Below are 18,588 nucleotides of genomic sequence, written 5' to 3'. Positions count from 1 at the left end.
TCTCTCTCTCCCCCCTCTCTCTCTCTCTCTCTCCCTCTCTCTCTCCCCCTCTCTCTCTCTCTCTCTCCCCCCCTCTCTCTCTCTCTCTCTCTCTCCCTCTCTCTCTCCCCCTCTCTCTCTCTCTCTCTCTCCCCCCCTCTCTCTCCCTCTCTCTCTCTCTCTCTCTCTCTCATGAGCGTGGGATAACCAGGACGGCTGTGCAAACGAGGCTTTACCCAGGACCTCTTCAGCTAATGCAGTGATTTTTGGCCAAAAGCTGGTAGTTCATCCCCTTTAGCCTAGCGCATTAGCCTTGCGCATTAGCCTAGCGCATTAGCATACTGGCAGATTTAGTATGAGTGCATATGGGGGTGATAATTGACGGCGCGCAGACTGGGAACAGATGATGCGAATGACAAGTGTGTTACAAATGCGAGCTCTGGCAGATGATTTCTGAGGCTCATAAACACGTCTCAGCAAGACTCCCGTGTTCAGTTTAGCAGGCTGGAAAAAACATGTCGGCTAAATACGAATATCCTGCTCCAAAGGAAATATGTGTGTATTGATACAGTAGTTATGGTCACAAGGGAACCGTTATGTGGAATGGAATTGTAATTATTTCTTTGTGTTGGTATTCCATGTTGACTAAATTGGCAGTATGGCTATTATACAAATTGATGCACCGTAGTGTGAATACTGATTTTTTTGTACCCTACAACTGCTGCTGATCTGTGTCACGTGTCTCTCAACTCTCTACTGTAATGCAAGACCTGCAAGTATCGAGATGTTTCAGCTGATATTTCAAAACCCAGATGATTGTTCTGAGCAGCTTCCATAAACGTGGATCCACTGAAGCATTGATTCTGAGTGTCATCAAAAGGGACATGGCTCCAGTACCAATCATACGTCAAAGCCACAGATAACCACATCAATTATTGACACTTACGCTCTGGCCTCTGGAACGCACATGAATATTTAAAGCTAATGGCTGGTTATGTGAGCTGGAGAATCATAATGAATGTGAGGGGACATTAAGGACGTGAGGCCGGTACCTTCTTTGCTCCGTAGTGAGCCCAGGTTGGGGGTCGTCTCAGCGCTGGACTGCACACAGTACGCCTCTCGGCTCTGGACTCCGCCCCCGCACAAGCCCGTCTGGTTGCCACGGCGACGGTCCTGTTGGCTGAGAAGCACGTCCACGCGGCACTCAGTCCATTCTGTGGTCTTCCAGCTGTAACTGTGCACAAAAGTCAAAGATTAGAGTACTACTATTATAATACTACTTCTATTCAGGGACATTTCTTTTTCGTAACAGACATGAAGCCAAGGAGAGGAAAGAGAGTTAAAGAAAATAAAAAAAAAACTGCCTGTTATCAATTAAACAGAAAAGAGAATAAATGTAAACTTGAACTTGGGTCATGTCGACTTTCTGAAGTCTTTGGACTTCTGCAGGACAAAGCTCAGGATGTTCTACAAGTCTATGGTGGTCAGTGCCATCATGTCTACTGTGGTCTGCTGTGGTCTACTGTGGTCTGCTGTGGTCTGCTGTGGTCTGCTGTGGTCTGCTGTGGTCTACTGTGGTCTGCTGTGGTCTACTGTGGTCTGCTGTGGTCTACTGTGGTCTGCTGTGGTCTACTGTGGTCTGCTGTGGTCTGCTGTGGTCTGCTGTGGTCTGCTGTGGTCTGCTCTGGTCTGCTGTGGTCTGCTGGGGTCTGCTGTGGTCTGCTGTGGTCTGCTGAGGTCTGCTGTGGTCTGCTGTGGTCTGCTGTGGTCTGCTGTGGTCTACTGTGGTCTGCTGTGGTCTACTGTGGTCTGCTGTGGTCTACTGTGGTCTGCTGTGGTCTACTGGGGTCTGCTGTGGTCTGCTGTGGTCTGCTGAGGTCTGCTGTGGTCTGCTCTGGTCTGCTGGGGTCTGCTGTGGTCTGCTGGGGTCTGCTCTGGTCTGCTGGGGTCTGCTGGGGTCTGCTGGGGTCTGCTGTGGTCTGCTGGGGTCTGCTGTGGTCTGCTGGGGTCTGCTGTGGTCTGCTGTGGTCTGCTGGGGTCTGCTCTGGTCTGCTGGGGTCTGCTGGGGTCTGCTGGGGTCTGCTGTGGTCTGCTGGGGTCTGCTGTGGTCTGCTCTGGTCTGCTGGGGACTGCTGTGGTCTGCTGGGGTCTGCTCTGGTCTGCTGGGGTCTGCTGTGGTCTGCTGGGGTCTGCTGTGGTCTGCTGGGGTCTGCTGTGGTCTGCTGGGGTCTGCTCTGGTCTGCTGTGGTCTTCTGGGGTCTGCTGGGGTCTTTTGCGGTCTGTTGGGGTCTGCTGTGATCTGCTGGGGTCTGCTGTGGTCTGCTGTGGTCTTCTGTGGTCTGCTGTGGTCTTCTGTGGTCTGCTGTGGTCTGCTGGGGTCTGCTCTGGTCTGCTGTGGTCTTCTGTGGTCTGCTGTGGTCTTCTGTGGTCTGCTGTGGTCTTCTGCGGTCTGTTGGGGTCTGGCAAGCTCATTTTCATCTGTTTATAGTATTTTATTCTTACTGTAATATTTAGTTTTCATTTCTTTACCTTTGTTTTTGTAAAACTCAATTTCAGCTGCTGGTTGGCTGCATGTAATTCTGACTCCTACCACCATCTTTACTACCACTACTACTACTACTACTACCACTACTACCAACACTACTACCACTACTACCACCATCTTTACTACCACTACTACTACTACTACTACCACTACTACCAACACTACTACCACTACTACCACCATCTTTACTACCACTACTACTACTACTACTACCACTACTACCAACACTACTACCACTACTACCACCATCTTTACTACCACTACTACCACCATCCTTACTACCACTACTACCACTACTACTATCACCACTTCCACTACTTGTACCACTACTCTCCAGTCTTGTGTCCTTGTTTCCGCACAGACAGAATTAGAAGTTAGAATTCAGTGTCTTTCTAACATCAAATCCAATTGCAAATGTTTTAATTGAAGCATATATATTTCCAACTCTCCATTCACCAGCTCACACGATGCATACATTAAACATAATCAATACCACATTGGATCGCAGAAGCCGTGGAAGAAAACGTGTCGATGTGTTTAGTTGAATTGCAGCTGAACAGACTGACTGGGGCTGGTCTGGATAAATGCTGTTTGTATTGATCCTGTGACGCTATGGCAACGAGCCGGCAGAGGTCACGCCAAAGGTCAACACGTGTTCACTTTTAGAATGTCATTTATGAGGGAATTTGACACTTATACTATACTTTAAGACTCTGAAAATAATATATTAAGTTGATTAAAGTCCATTTCATTAAGGGAATTGGACACTTGATCGAATATCCACAAGCAGTTATCAATTTATGTCAAATATGTTTAACGACTGAACTCATAAATCTGGTAATAAATGTCTCTTTTAATTATTTTTGGTAAATTGTCCCCAAGATAATTTAAGTCATCAACGAGACAACAGTGATGGACAAAAATAATAATTGGGATAAATTTAGAAGAAATCTTTAGTCATTTCTATTTAATCCACACTTCCACAAAGTTAAAGTAATTATAAAGTAATGGTTTATTCGTCTGTTTATCTTTCAGAAATGATAAAATTATGATTATATTATTATGATTTCACAAAGCTAGTCACAAACTAGAGGAATAGTGAAGTATTTGACAATGTGAATTAAGGTAAATGATCAATTTGACAGTTGTTTGGTGTCAAAAATTGTGAATACTTGTTAATTTATGATGTTTTTTCTCACAATAATCGTAATAAAAACATGCCAAACACCAATATTTTTAAAACCATATGGACCATGTGTTTTGTTTCATTCGATTTATTGTATAAACTTTGTTGTGATGTTGTGGCTCCTCTGAACTAAATGTATTTTAGGTCACAAAGGACAATGTTGTGTGCTGCTTATTTGCATTATAAGGATATTGGACTTAGGCGTGTATGGAATCGTGAAAGACCCTGTGAGTCCCCGTCCGTTAGGACCAGACACTATCTCCATGGAGACACTTTCTTCCTGTGCTATAAAGCTCCAGGACATGTAAAACCCTCTGAACATGCTCAGCGCTGCGCATACTCTACACGTCCACTGTGTAAAACCCTCTGAACATGCTCAGCACTGCGCATACTCTACACCTCCACTGTGTAAAACCCTCTGAACATGCTCAGCGCTGCGCATACTCTACACGTCCACTGTGTAAAACCCTCTGAACATGCTCAGCGCTGCGCATACTCTACACGTCCACTGTGTAAAACCCTCTGAACATGCTCAGCGCTGCGCATACTCTACACGTCCACTGTGTAAAACCCTCTGAACATGCTCAGCGCTGCGCATACTCTACACGTCCACTGTGTAAAACCCTCTGAACATGCTCAGCGCTGCGCATACTCTACACGTCCACTGTGTAAAACCCTCTGAACATGCTCAGCGCTGCGCATACTCTACACGTCCACTGTGTAAAACCCTCTGAACATGCTCAGCGCTGCGCATACTCTACACCTCCACTGTGTAAAACCCTCTGAACATGCTCAGCGCTGCGCATACTCTACACGTCCACTGTGTAAAACCCTCTGGACATGCTCAGCGCTGCGCATACTCTACACGTCCACTGTGTAAAACCCTCTGAACATGCTCAGCGCTGCGCATACTCTACACGTCCACTGTGTAAAAGCCTCTGGACATGCTCAGCGCTGCGCATACTCTACACGTCCACTGTGTAAAACCCTCTGAACATGCTCAGCGCTGCGCATACTCTACACCTCCACTGTGTAAAACCCTCTGAACATGCTCAGCGCTGCGCATACTCTACACCTCCACTGTGTAAAACCCTCTGAACATGCTCAGCGCTGCGCATACTCTACACGTCCACTGTGTAAAACCCTCTGGACATGCTCAGCGCTGCGCATACTCTACACGTCCACTGTGTAAAACCCTCTGAACATGCTCAGCGCTGCGCATACTCTACACGTCCACTGTGTAAAAGCCTCTGGACATGCTCAGCGCTGCGCATACTCTACACGTCCACTGTGTAAAACCCTCTGAACATGCTCAGCGCTGCGCATACTCTACACCTCCACTGTGTAAAACCCTCTGAACATGCTCAGCGCTGCGCATACTCTACACCTCCACTGTGTAAAACCCTCTGAACATGCTCAGCGCTGCGCATACTCTACACGTCCACTGTGTAAAACCCTCTGGACATGCTCAGCGCTGCGCATACTCTACACGTCCACTGTGTAAAACCCTCTGAACATGCTCAGCGCTGCGCATACTCTACCCGTCCACTGTGTAAAAGCCTCTGGACATGCTCAGCGCTGCGCATACTCTACACGTCCACTGTGTAAAACCCTCTGAACATGCTCAGCGCTGCGCATACTCTACACCTCCACTGTGTAAAACCCTCTGAACATGCTCAGCGCTGCGCATACTCTACACCTCCACTGTGTAAAACCCTCTGAACATGCTCAGCGCTGCGCATACTCTACACGTCCACTGTGTAAAACCCTCTGGACATGCTCAGCGCTGCGCATACTCTACACGTCCACTGTGTAAAACCCTCTGAACATGCTCAGCGCTGCGCATACTCTACCCGTCCACTGTGTAAAAGCCTCTGGACATGCTCAGCGCTGCGCATACTCTACACGTCCACTGTGTAAAACCCTCTGAACATGCTCAGCGCTGCGCATACTCTACCCGTCCACTGTGTAAAAGCCTCTGGACATGCTCAGCGCTGCGCATACTCTACACGTCCACTGTACACCAGAGTTTGCTTCAGGTCGTCCTTGTATCCGCACTCGTAATGGGATTCACTCAGCGGCCAATAAAAGCCTGGTTATTTATGAGGCAGGGCACTCCACCCGGGGGCCGCGGCGGGACAATGGGGCCCCTGGGATTGGGACCTTTCAGCTGTCCAGATGGGGACACTCTTTTAGGGCTTCTCTTCATGCGGCGCTGATTTACAGGCTTTTTTAGATGGACTGCGACTCAATTAGGATCTGTGATTAGGTCTGAACTTGGACAGAGAGCGACCGGTCAGTGGAAATAAAGTGAGAAACGGTTCGAATTGACACGATCTTTAGCGATGAAGTGTAATTGTAATGATGAATGTCTCTACATGGACAGTCCAGTTGTTGGAGCGTGAAAATGAAAGTGCATCATGAGTTATTGCTGACTTTCATTCATCCCAGGCCCATACGGCTTCAGAAGGATATTAGACTTATCTATCTCCGTGGAAACAAGCAGATGGCACAACCAGACCGATTTAAAAGTCAGACTGCAGGCTTTTTTGGCTATAAAAAACTGAAATTGTCAAAAGTTACAGTGTGTACCTCTCAAGTACATTACTGCAAACAACAAACAATATATTTATAACCTTGTTGATCTGAAATGGCCTATTTTACTCTTTCTTACCAAAGCACAAGTACATTTTTGCAACCCAAATCAGACATTTCAATTTATGTTTCCATCTTGCCTTTTTGATGCAACTAAATCATGTCTAGGATGCACATATATCGCTTTTACAGATCTATATGTGGCGAGAGGCGAAAGTGCAAATGTGAAGCTGACCATGCTGTGATTTGATTGGTGAAAGTGGATCAACTTCAGAATATCACAGCATTCGAACAACAATGTGTGTTTTTATCTGTCTATTTCACCCGCTGCCATTCTGTAAGTTTGAACGTTCTGCCGACAGAGCGTTTTAAAGAGAATATCGACGTAACCCGAGCTAAACCCGGCATTAAAATCACTGCCTCTGATTTACTGCTGCACATTCTGACTGCTCTGCACAATCATCCTGCAGACCACTTCCTCTGTACAGCAGCTTTATGGACTCATGAAACCAACGTCCCCATAAATAAACCTCGTAAAAACACGCCGCATGTTGAGAACCCTTCAGCCAGCCAGTATTATTGTTATTATCGTTATGGAATATGATTTATGTGACGCAAATGGGCAGAGGACACGTAACAGTGACTAATGCGGAATCCATTGTCTTTTAGTTGAGTCTGAACCTAGCGGGATGAGACATTAGTCACTCTTATTGGCGAACCTGGTTTGATGTTTGGATTAAAAACACAATGAATTAATTATTTATGTATTTACTTTTTTTTATTGTATCTGTTATTAGTGAAGTCTATTGATCGACCCTATTATACTATGTACCCTATCTATTTTGCATAATCATACTAATGTGTCATCTAACTCCTATTAGCGGACTCAGATTCGCTTGATTGTTTTCTTTGCTTTGGTTTAGGTCTGATGACGGCGTTGTAAACAGGTGAACGATTGCACTTTAGGCCTACATTTCTGTTCAGAGATGGATTGACATGAATTATCAGGAAAGACGAGTCATCTCTGAACAGAAATGTAGGCCTAAAGTGCAATCGTTCACCTGTTTACAACGCCATCATCAGACCTCAACAAAAACATCAAACAAAAAACAGAAAAACAACAGGCTAAACAGAGTATGCTAATAGGAGTTGGATGAGCCATAAGAGTCTGCTAAATATGACTCAGGTTACAGTTTCAGTGCGGTTACTTCCTCCTTTCAACAGATGGCAAAACGTGTTCATTCTTTAACAAAACGTTTGCCCAGTTGACAGCAGTGAGTTTCTATTTGATTAAGTCGTGTTTGTAGAAGAGTAGACATGGCTTCTTAATGGTAAAAGACGATTCAAAGCCAGAAGGCCAACAAAAGTACTTTGGACATCAATTTCCAGCACTAAACCAAACGTGTGGTCAGTGGAGTTGTAAATGTGACGTAAAATGACCTCAGGAGAAGCAGCTGATGCGCCAAACGAGAACCAACCAGTTCCTCCTCATCCATGAACAAAACCGTAAATCTAAGTTATGAAACCAAAGCAGCATACTGTGGATACTCAGTCGTAACTTACACAATACACGGAGGCACTTTGTCTCCTTGGGGGGCGCAGTCCTCCCTCTCCTCCACCTCGGGGCAGTCCGCTCCATGGCCCACAGGGAACTGGGTGACCTTTCGGCTGCGGGTGCGTTCTCCTTTGGGTCCGTTGGGGTCGTAGCACTCCCGCGAACAGGCCGACCACTCCGACCACTCCGTCACCTCGCAGTCTTTGGACATGACGCAGGCCTGGAACGTCATCGGGAGGGACGAGTCTGCACAGAAGCTGGAGCAGAAGAAACAGAAGCATTAGGAATCGTGCAGGTCAGATTTTGCTGCAGAAAGTGTCTTGTCCTTTCTTAACTTTATGGTGTGTGTCCAATTTTGGAGTTATTTTATTCACTAGCCAACTGGTGAACAGAATTGGGGAAGCTGGCAATATCATTAAGGCTGTAGGCTTTCAGTCCGTTTGTGTCTGAGTCAAGCAAAGTTTTATTCGCCGACTTATTTTTGCATCAGGATTATAAGGATTTTTTTGAACAACAGCAGAAAGGAGAAGGAGGGAGTGAGCTGGAGTTTTGGGAGTGAATCACACTTTTAATCTGCCTTTTTACAAATGAACATTCACTAGTTCTTCTCTATATAGTATGTGCAATGTCATTTTTGTGCGATATCCTAATCATTTGCATGCCCCGCCCTCTTTAAGTCGACTAAATCGATGCACAGGGCAAGTTTATTGGACCAAGTCATGTTTTAGTTTACTGCAGCTCTTGAAATCATACATTTCACTAGAAACAAGAATGCTTTATGAGTTCACAGTGTGTTCATATTCACTGTGAAAGATTAGAAATTTACTAAATTTGCCTGCAATAATCATTTACACTTTTTTGAGAGATTATCCTGCAGCAAGTTTGTTTTACTCTTAGATTTCTACAATCTAATCTATATTCTAAATTTAAATGTTCAAAACACCAATATAATTCCGTTTTTTTAATATACTTTCCCCCTTCTAATTGTAGCCCACCTCTGCAAAGAAACTCCTTGTAATATTTATCAAATTTAAGACATGCATGAATTCTAATTTACTGGAAGAAGTACAACCTTCCCATCTTAAAATACACAAATCCAATGTTCTGTTTAATCTCAGCCAAACAAATGAGCATCCGTTTCCTGCAGTGAATAATGTTCCAAAATCACATCCCACTTAAAATATTTGGGAACAGATGACGCTCGGATCGCTTTACAAAGGAACATATTTGGGATTTGGCGAAAAATTCACACATAAAATGCATAAATTAATGAACTGACTAAAGAAAATGTAGTTGCTGCTTTTGCCACTGCCATTAATATTGCTAATAATATTCAGATGTTATTTATTAATAGCTTTTGGTCAAAGTCTCAGTGTGAAACCTCCCATTGTGGGTAAAATATACTCAAATATTTATATTGAAAGGAATGAATATTAATAATAAGCTAACATGAGTCTCAAATATATACTTTATGCAAATGCAAATTACAGAAAATACATGATACATTTGAATATGTTAAATCTAGTTGGCTCATGCATTTATCTTTTACATGTTGCTTATTGTGTTGACAGGATAGTTCGAAATATGGAGGCCTCATGCATGTTTTTAAATCCATAAATCATCACAGACTCGTTCTCTGCATTTTTGCTTTCATTGCAGTTGCATGCTTAGATTAGCATGTCATGGAGCAGGCTAGGTTTTGTTTATTTCCTCATGGTAATTCCCTCTGCCAGTAGATGATTCCTCCTGACGAGGGAACACCTGCATGAAGGGAACACCCGCATGAAGGGAACACCCGCATGAAGGGAACACCCGCATGAAGGGAACACCCGCATGAAGGGAACACCTGCATGAAGGGAACACCTGCATGAAGGGAACACCCGCATGAAGGGAACACCTGCATGAAGGGAACACCCGCATGAAGGGAACACCTGCATGAAGGGAACACCTACATGAAGGGAACACCTGCATGAAGGGAACACCTGCATGAAGGGAACACCCGCATGAAGGGAACACCCGCATGAAGGGAACACCTGCATGAAGGGAACACCCGCATGAAGGGAACACCCGCATGAAGGGAACACCTGCATGAAGGGAACACCCGCATGAAGGGAACACCTGCATGAAGGGAACACCCGCATGAAGGGAACACCTGCATGAAGGGAACACCTACATGAAGGGAACACCTGCATGAAGGGAACACCTGCATGAAGGGAACACCTACATGAAGGGAACACCTGCATGAAGGGAACACCTACATGAAGGGAACACCTGCATGAAGGGAACACCTGCATGAAGGGAAAGTCTTCTCTGAACTACAAAAATAATTGATCCCCAAAGAACGATTTTTTTTAGGACTTAAAGAGGATTCATCAAAAGTGTGAATGGAGCTGTTCAACTCCAGGTATGTCTTTGATGAGGGAACAATGTTACATGGTTCAAAACATTTGCATAATCCTATAATAGTCCTTTAATATAATATCTTTTGGAATCCAAGTCATTTTAACAAGGTTATTTTTCTGCAGTGAACTGTGTGTCCACCCAAACAAACTCTGCCGTGTCTGTCCAGAATGCCAAAGTGCTAAATATACTGGAAAAACAAACACGCCCTATACAATTCTATAATAATAATGATTTTTTGGGGGTAATTTTAAACTTGCTTTTCCCTCAGTAATGGGCTCATGCTCTGCCCTCACCGAGGCTCCACTGCAGGACACTTCTGATCTGATATCGGGCGTGTCACGGATAAGGTAGCGTGTGATGTGGGTGAGCTCATGCTGAGACATTCTGGACAGACGCCGCTGCCTTGTTTGTAGTTCGCAGAGTGCAGCTGATTTATTTAAACATACTTTGAATTCTGCAGTGTAAACATATGATTATTTTTCCGAGACTTATTTCCTGTGGTTATTTTTTAAGATAGGCATTCCGAATTCCGGGTTTCTTTTCAAAAGTATGATAAAAAATTATGAATTAAAACTTTAGGGACATACCAGTAAATATGGGACAGAGACATAGCAGTGCAATTTGAGAAAGAGTTTATCAAGTCATGTATTTAGTTTTTGGATGAGGAAACTCAGAAAAACAAGGGTAGAACATGCAAACTGAAGGTTCTGGAATTTAACCCAGAACCTTCTCACTGTGAAGCTGAAGTGCTAACAATACCATGGTTCCAAATGTCACACAAATACACTTCCTGTCCAAAAATAATGTTGCCACAGACACAAAGAGAGTGACCACTGTACAAAGAGAGTGACCACTGTACAAAGAGAGTGACCGCTGCACAAAGAGAGTGACCACTGTACAAAGAGAGTGACCGCTGCACAAAGAGAGTGACCACAGCACAAAGAGAGTGACCACTGCACAAAGAGAGTGACCACTGTACAAAGAGAGTGACCACTGTACAAAGAGAGTGACCGCTGCACAAAGAGAGTGACCACTGTACAAAGAGAGTGACCACTGTACAAAGAGAGTGACCGCTGCACAAAGAGAGTGACCACTGCACAAAGAGAGTGACCACTGCATAAAGAGAGTGACCACTGCACAAAGAGAGTGACCGCTGAATAAAGAGAGTGACCACTGCATAAAGAGAGTGACCACTGCATAAAGAGAGTGACCACTGCACAAAGAGAGTGACCGCTGCATAAAGAGAGTGACCACTGCATAAAGAGAGTGACCACTGCACAAAGAGAGTGACCACTGCATAAAGAGAGTGACCACTGCACAAAGAGAGTGACCACTGCATAAAGAGAGTGACCACTGCACAAAGAGAGTGACCACTGCATAAAGAGAGTGACCACTGCACAAAGAGAGTGACCGCTGCATAAAGAGAGTGACCACTGCATAAAGAGAGTGACCACTGCACAAAGAGAGTGACCACTGCATAAAGAGAGTGACCACTGCACAAAGAGAGTGACCACAGCACAAAGAGAGTGACCACTGCACAAAGAGAGTGACCACTGCATAAAGAGAGTGACCACTGCACAAAGAGAGTGACCACTGCACAAAGAGAGTGACCACTGCACAAAGCCTCCTCCAGCTCGTCCCAAACACTCTCCTTGGTCTCACATCTGAAGTACATTAGTTTCTTCTTCTCTTTAGATGTTTTCTCTGCTCGATGCCAATGATCTGACCCTTCTCAAACACACTGACATCTTTTCCATGACCACGGGATTTGTCTTTCCACGTTGAACCTAAATATCTTTGGCAGCACTTTATACACATTGAAAAGCCTTAATAAAGAACAAACAAAGACTTTCATATTCATAATGAATAAATTGTTCATCAAGAACAATTAAGAACCACTGGGACTTCATACATCAACCCTAACTCCTAACTCCTAACCCCTTAACTAAGCAATCCAACCTGAATCCTTCTCAATAAACTATTTCATAATGAAATAAGCATTTGTTCATGCTTTATAAAGACGTATTAATGTGTGGTTATTATCTTTTCCGATTTAACTATGTTATAGCAGCTCTGGACTAGTTATAGGTCTCTGCCTGCCCAGGTTTCAGGGTAAAACAGCTCTTTTAGGGCAGGACTACACATTCTCTCTGCTCAGGACAGTATCAATCCTGTATTCTCATAGCAGTACCTTCAGATTGAAAATTACTTTGACAAATAAATAAAACTTTTCAAAACCTTGTCGTAATAACTAAAAACTTGTAAATGCATTGTCCACACAGCAAAAACCTTTTTCTACCATGGACCACACCTAAATGAACATGTATTTAAAGGCGGTATGGGCGATTTTTCGGCGATTTGAGAACGCAGGTGGAAGTGCTCATGCCACTCCCCCGTGCACATGCCACTCCCCCGTGCTCATGCCACTCCCCCGTGCTCATGCCACTCCCCCGTGCTCATGCCACTCCCCCGTGCACATGCCACTCCCCCGTGCACATGCCACTCCCCCATGCTCATGCCACTCCCCCGTGCACATGCCACTCCCCCGTGCACAGGCCACTCCCCCGTGCTCATGCCACTCCCCCGTGCTCATGCCACTCCCCCGTGCACATGCCACTCCCCCGTGCACATGCCACTCCCCCATGCTCATGCCACTCCCCCGTGCACATGCCACTCCCCCGTGCACATGCCACTCCCCCGTGCGGACTGATACAACACACACGTGCGTTTGTTTATTAGCGCAACGGAGCGCATCGCATCTCTCGTCTCCCGTAGATTTCTGTCCACTTCTGCGTCAGCTCGAACAGTCTTTCTCCGTCTTCATTTTGCCCCGTACACTGAGGGAACTATATTATGATAGATCCATGCGCTTAGGCACGCGGAAACGTGGGGACGAGCCTGACACGGCTGCAGGTGAGCGATAGGTGCGTTTTATGATTGATACGTGGCAGGACAAATGATTTATCCACGCCACGAGGAAATATGATAAAAAATTGGCTGAAAAAAATTGTCCATACCACCTTTAAAATAGATCGTTGTATTATCTAAATGATTTTCTTTGGATCAACATAATAAAAATAAAGTTTGTCATGTGCTTTTCTCCCATCGCCAAATACTTAATTCCCGATACTCGACGGCCAATGGGGTTAATTGTCTGCTAAACAAATATAGAAATTAAAATGTTTCATCCATTTCTATTATTTACATACAGTATCCATGGAGACTACCATAGCCCATATGCTTTGCCTTAACCTCATCCTCATGCACTCGCCACATTTCACAGACGATAATAATTAGCTGTTATTCCGTTTTAAACTGGGATTTCCCTGATTCCCGAAACGGTAAACACAACCGGATCCTGGGTCAGCTCCAAACATTTTTACAGCACCACTCGGTCTGCGATAAGCTTTTTTAAGCCCTCCCTCTCCCCAGCCATCTGTGATCCAGCCACCGCATCCAAAATCCTTCCACTGTTCCCAAGCAGCGCATATGCAAATACGTTTGGACTTTTGGACTTTGGATCATTTCTAAAGTTGACCGTAGCCACATTTTGACTGGCCCTCACCCCCAGACCGGTGGTGCTTCGGTAGCGGGTCAGCTGAAACATAACAAATGTTTTCTCAATGAATCAAATTTAAATTGTACCTAAATTATACGTTTTAAATATAAAACCAATCTCAACAATTCACCTCTCTATATGTACTGCATCAAGTTTGGATAATGTTCTATGAATTATGCATTGGAGATATTATATTTTAAGTCTTGATGCGAGTGCTGCGCATCGATAAACAGGAAACTGCAGTTGCTCACGTGCGCTAGCTTTGTTTTGCTAGGCATACGTGCTAGGCATAAAGTTAGCATCCTTGGAAATACGAGATCATATCACAAGATCAAATGATTATTTTCTGTTTGTATCTACCTCTTGTTGTGTCTGTGTTTTCTCTTGGTCAATCATCTTGCAGACGTGTGTGGCTCCTCCTACCTAAAAGTGTTGGAAGCTAGACCGGGGGATAAAGGGGCGTGTTACAGGTACAGAGTGCTTCCTGGAGGAGGGGCCGGAACAAGGAAGCGTTTGTCTGCTCATCCGAGGGGAAGGATAGAGACTATTTTCAAGCTAAAGCCTGCAAGAACCAATATATGAGGCACCTATAGCACTATAAGAAGGTTAAATGCTCTGAAAAGTCGATTTTGCATGATACGGGCCCTTTAACAGTGGAGACACTTTCGTACCGTTATTATCAACTCCAAAGTGAACCAGTGGGAAAACGCCTCCTGTGTGGAGCTGAGTATCAGAGGAGGAGGTGTTGTCAGGAGGGGAAAGGAGACGGAGGAGGAGGGGAGCGGTCTATGAGACAGAATGAGGACAGATATGTGGACTATCGGGCCCCCAGCGTCACAGAGGGACGGAGAGAGAAGAGATGTGTGAAGTATCGGCTCCAATGACAGTATCAGTGATATAGAGGGTTTTCCCATCGCCATCGGTTTGATATTGAACATTTTAAAGATATATTTGGCACAGATATTTTTTTCTAAGCTGTTTTGGTGTTTTCAAGGCATCGGATTTGTCATTCAGAAAAGACTAAAGCATAAAAATGGAAATTCGCCGAGCAATTAGAATAACATTTTGAGTTCATTAGAATATTTGGTTGATAATATTTTGCACATTTTGTATTACTTTTATGGATTTATGACTTCTGTGTGTTCAGGGATTAAATAATAATAATAATAATAACTTTTATTTATATAGCCCTTTTCAGTGACCCAAAGACGCTGAACATAATAAAAAAAGGGGGGGGTATTTACAGACAGGGGGGGACAACACGTACAGTACACATTAATATACAGATAAAATGAACAAGACAGAAGAAGTAGAGAGAAAAAGATGGGGATGTAACAGGGGGTAGAAGAGTAGGCAATGGGGTAGAGGAGGCTAGGGGAGGGGCAGGTCATAGGCTTGGGTGAAGAAGTATGTTTTTAGGCGGATTTGAATGTTGTGAGTGAGGGAGAGTGGCGGACAGGTTGGGGGAGGGAGTTCCAGAGTCGGGGTGCTGTTCGGGAGAATGCTCTGTCGCCAAAAGTTTTGAGTCGGGATGTTGGTGCAGTCAGGGTGAGAGAGGAGGAGGAGCGGAGAGCTCGGGAGGGGCGGTGGGGGTGAGGAGGTCAGACAGGTAGGGGGGGGCAAGGTGGTGAAGAGCTTTGAAGGTGAGGAGGAGTATTTTAAAGTTTATGCGCTGCTTGATGGGGAGCCAGTGGAGAGAGCGGAGAACGGGAGTGATGTGATCACGGGACCGGGTGTGGGTGAGGAGGAGGGTGTGGGTGAGGAGGAGGGTGTGGGTGAGGAGGAGGGTGTGGGTGAGGAGGAGGGTGTGGGTGAGGAGGAGGGTGTGGGTGAGGAGGAGGGTGTGGGTGAGGAGGAGGGTGTGGGTGAGGAGGAGGGTGTGGGTGAGGAGGGTGTGGGTGAGGAGGCGGGCAGCGGAGTTTTGGACCATTTGGAGTCTATGGAGGGAATGGGAGGAGATGCCAGTGAGGAGGGAGGTGCAGTAGTCGAGGATTCATTTTGCTGTCTGATTTGACTGATTTGTGATTGAAGTGAATATAATTAGGCTATAAATATATACAGTGTGTATTCGAGGCATCTCCATGGAGACAAGTAGGTAGTTAATCCTGTTTCAGCCTTCAGAAAAGTTAGATCCATGGGTTTCAGAATGAGGGGAAATTAGGACCGTTGCCATATTATTTAACAATTTGAAACAAAAATATGATGTTGTTAAAATGGAAAATAGTCCTCAAAGTGTTGCATATAACAGGAAGTTGAAAATGACAAATAGTACACCTTTAGACTAACTTTAGAGTGTGAAATGACTAGTCAATTTGCTATGTCTAGTTTCAACATTTAATATATCTTAAACAGCATATTTGGGAGTGATTCAGCAGCGAACATGACGTGGAAGAGTCACTAATTCAAACAGACAGCGACTGTTGCCCTGACCGCCGGCACAATTACTCAGTCATTGTCGTATAATTAAATCATAAATGATATTATGGACATGTCTGCATTTATTCGTCATAACCTGCAACTGGTAACAAATGATTTGAAGGCTGAGCCGGCGGTGGGACTGAGTGCAGAACAGCGCTGAGTTGAGGATGAATAGTGGAGTGGAACGTGCATTTGACTGATATGAGTTCTGATGGGTCAATGAGTGTAATGGACAATCTAAGCAGGGCTATTGCTGGAACGCACCCAAAGCAATAAAATGAGCGTTCAAAGTCATCTCAGTAATAATCAGGGGTTGAGTAAGCGCTCAACTGCTCAAGTAAAAGTACTTCTTAAAGCTGGGGAAGCTGAAGTATGTTTTTTAAATGCATCCAACGCGTCCCTCGCTCTCACAAACCCTTTGACACGTCGATAATATTTACATGCGTTCATTTTCAGCTTTAAAATAGCTTTTTCAGCCAGAGAAGTGAAGCTGGGATGGATCAGCCAGGTTAGGGTTAGGGTTAGGGTTAGGGTTAGGGTTAGGGTTAGGGTTAGGGTTAGGGTTAAGGTTAAGGTTAAGGTTAAGGTTAAGGTTAAGGTTAAGGTTAAGGTTAAGGTTAAGGTTAGGGTTAGGGTTAGGGTTAGGGTTAGGGTTAGGGTTAGGGTTAGGGTTAAGGTTAAGGTTAAGGAAATAGTAAAAGCCTGTGCACATGCCCGATGGTGCGGCTGACGTGAGTCCATGTAAAGTACGTTCAGAGCATGTTTGCTGGTGACACAGACTTAATCTTAAACTTGCCCTCTCTCTTTGTGAAAGCTCGTAACGTTTGCGTCTTGTGCCCAGCTGTAGTCCCACACGACCCGATAACGTGCAGCCGACACAGAACACAACAGCGCTGTGCAGTTCATTCGTGTCTCTTTTTTGCACGGTTAAAGCTGCTGACTCACTTCATCCCAATTCCAGCAGCGGTCAGTGTCTGATGTCTGACCTGCCTCGTATTACCTCGCTGCTCCACACTTTCCTCAATTTCCTCTATCCCGGAGCTGCTCACGAAACCCCGGGCCACTTCTTTCCACGCGGATTAAAAGAGTGTATAGGTCTCTGAACTCGAAAATAAAGTTATCTAAACTCACAGCAGTATCCCAGCCAAGGGCAGAGAAACACGTACAATGTGTTGTATTTGAAATGAGATGCAGTTGACTTTTGCAGACTGTGAGATCTCCACTATAAGTTATAAATGCTGGTGAGTGTGTAAAGTGAGTAATAATGGGACTAAATGTTTAAAGACAGCGTGGAATGTAACGTTTTCTATAAAGTGCAGGTTTAAACTGCTTTAGTGGATCAGGTTCAGAACTGAGCATAGATATTTTAAGTTAGTGCAATTATCTGGAGCCATAACTTAATTAATCAGAGGAAATTATGTTTCAGTTCACCCAAAGATAAGATAAGATATTCCTTTATTGTCCCACATGGGGAAATTTCATTGGTGCAACGCAGGTAGATACAGAGGTAGATACAGAAGAACAGATCACTTATAGGAAGTCTGAAAAACACTTTCAGTAGAAGATCTCCTATAAACAAATAAAAACTCCCATAGACAAATAAATAAATACATAAATACCATTGCATGTGATCCCGACAGTAATTGCACATGAATATGTGTCACGACAGCACATAGATTGCATATGAATTTCACAGTAATTGCACATGAATTGCACATGAATTCCAACAGCAATTGCACATATGACAGAATTGCACATCAGTATTAGGTTAGGTCAGTATTGCGAGTGTTCAGTACTAACAGTTTTTGTTATAAAGTCTGACAGCAGCAGGAAGGAAAGACCTACGGAACCTTTCCTTCACACAGCGAGGGTGGATCAGTCTCTCACTGAAGCTGCTCTCCAGAGCGGACAGAGTGTCCTGCAGGGGACAGAGTGTCCTGCAGGGGGTGAGACTCATGGTCCAGCATAGATGTGAATCTAGCCAGGACCCTCCTGTCCCCCACCTCCTGCACCGAGTCCAGAGCGCAGCCCAGGACGGAGCTGGACTTCTTGATGACTTTGTCCAGCTTCTTCCTCTCCCTCTCTGTGATGCTGCTGCTCCAGTAGGCCACACCGTACAGGAGGGCTGATGCCACCACAGAGTCAGAGAAGGTCTTCAGGAGTGGCCCTGTCACTCCAAAAGACCTGAGTCTCCTCAGGAGGTAGAGCCGACTCTGGCTCTTCCTGTACAATGCGTCTGTGTTATGAGTCCAGTCCAGTTTGTGGTTCAGATGAACACACGGTACTTGTATGTGTCCACTCTCTCAATGTCCCGTCCCTGGATGTTCACTGGTGAGGGGGCAGTGGGG

General features: G+C 44.9%; 1 protein-coding gene across 1 annotated transcript in view; it reads right to left on the bottom strand.

Annotated features, from left to right (window-relative positions):
• Window positions 1-18,588, bottom strand: part of thsd7aa (thrombospondin, type I, domain containing 7Aa) — a 229,931-nt gene that overhangs the window by 103,633 nt on the left and 107,710 nt on the right. The window contains exons 3-4 of the mRNA XM_072448417.1: window positions 7,869-8,117; window positions 1,032-1,213 (exon numbers count right to left, since the gene is read on the bottom strand). Of these exons, the coding sequence (XP_072304518.1) occupies window positions 1,032-1,213; window positions 7,869-8,117 (431 nt within the window). The remainder of the gene's footprint in view (window positions 1-1,031; window positions 1,214-7,868; window positions 8,118-18,588) is intronic.

Source organism: Eucyclogobius newberryi, unplaced genomic scaffold (assembly GCF_026437365.1).
Source record: "Eucyclogobius newberryi isolate DKJ021-1_F unplaced genomic scaffold, fEucNew1.0.hap1 SCAF_16, whole genome shotgun sequence".
In the NCBI taxonomy this organism is placed as follows: Eukaryota; Metazoa; Chordata; class Actinopteri; order Gobiiformes; family Gobiidae; genus Eucyclogobius; species Eucyclogobius newberryi.
The sequence above is the reverse complement of the archived record's forward strand: the minus strand, read 5'-3'. Positions and strand labels throughout refer to the sequence as shown.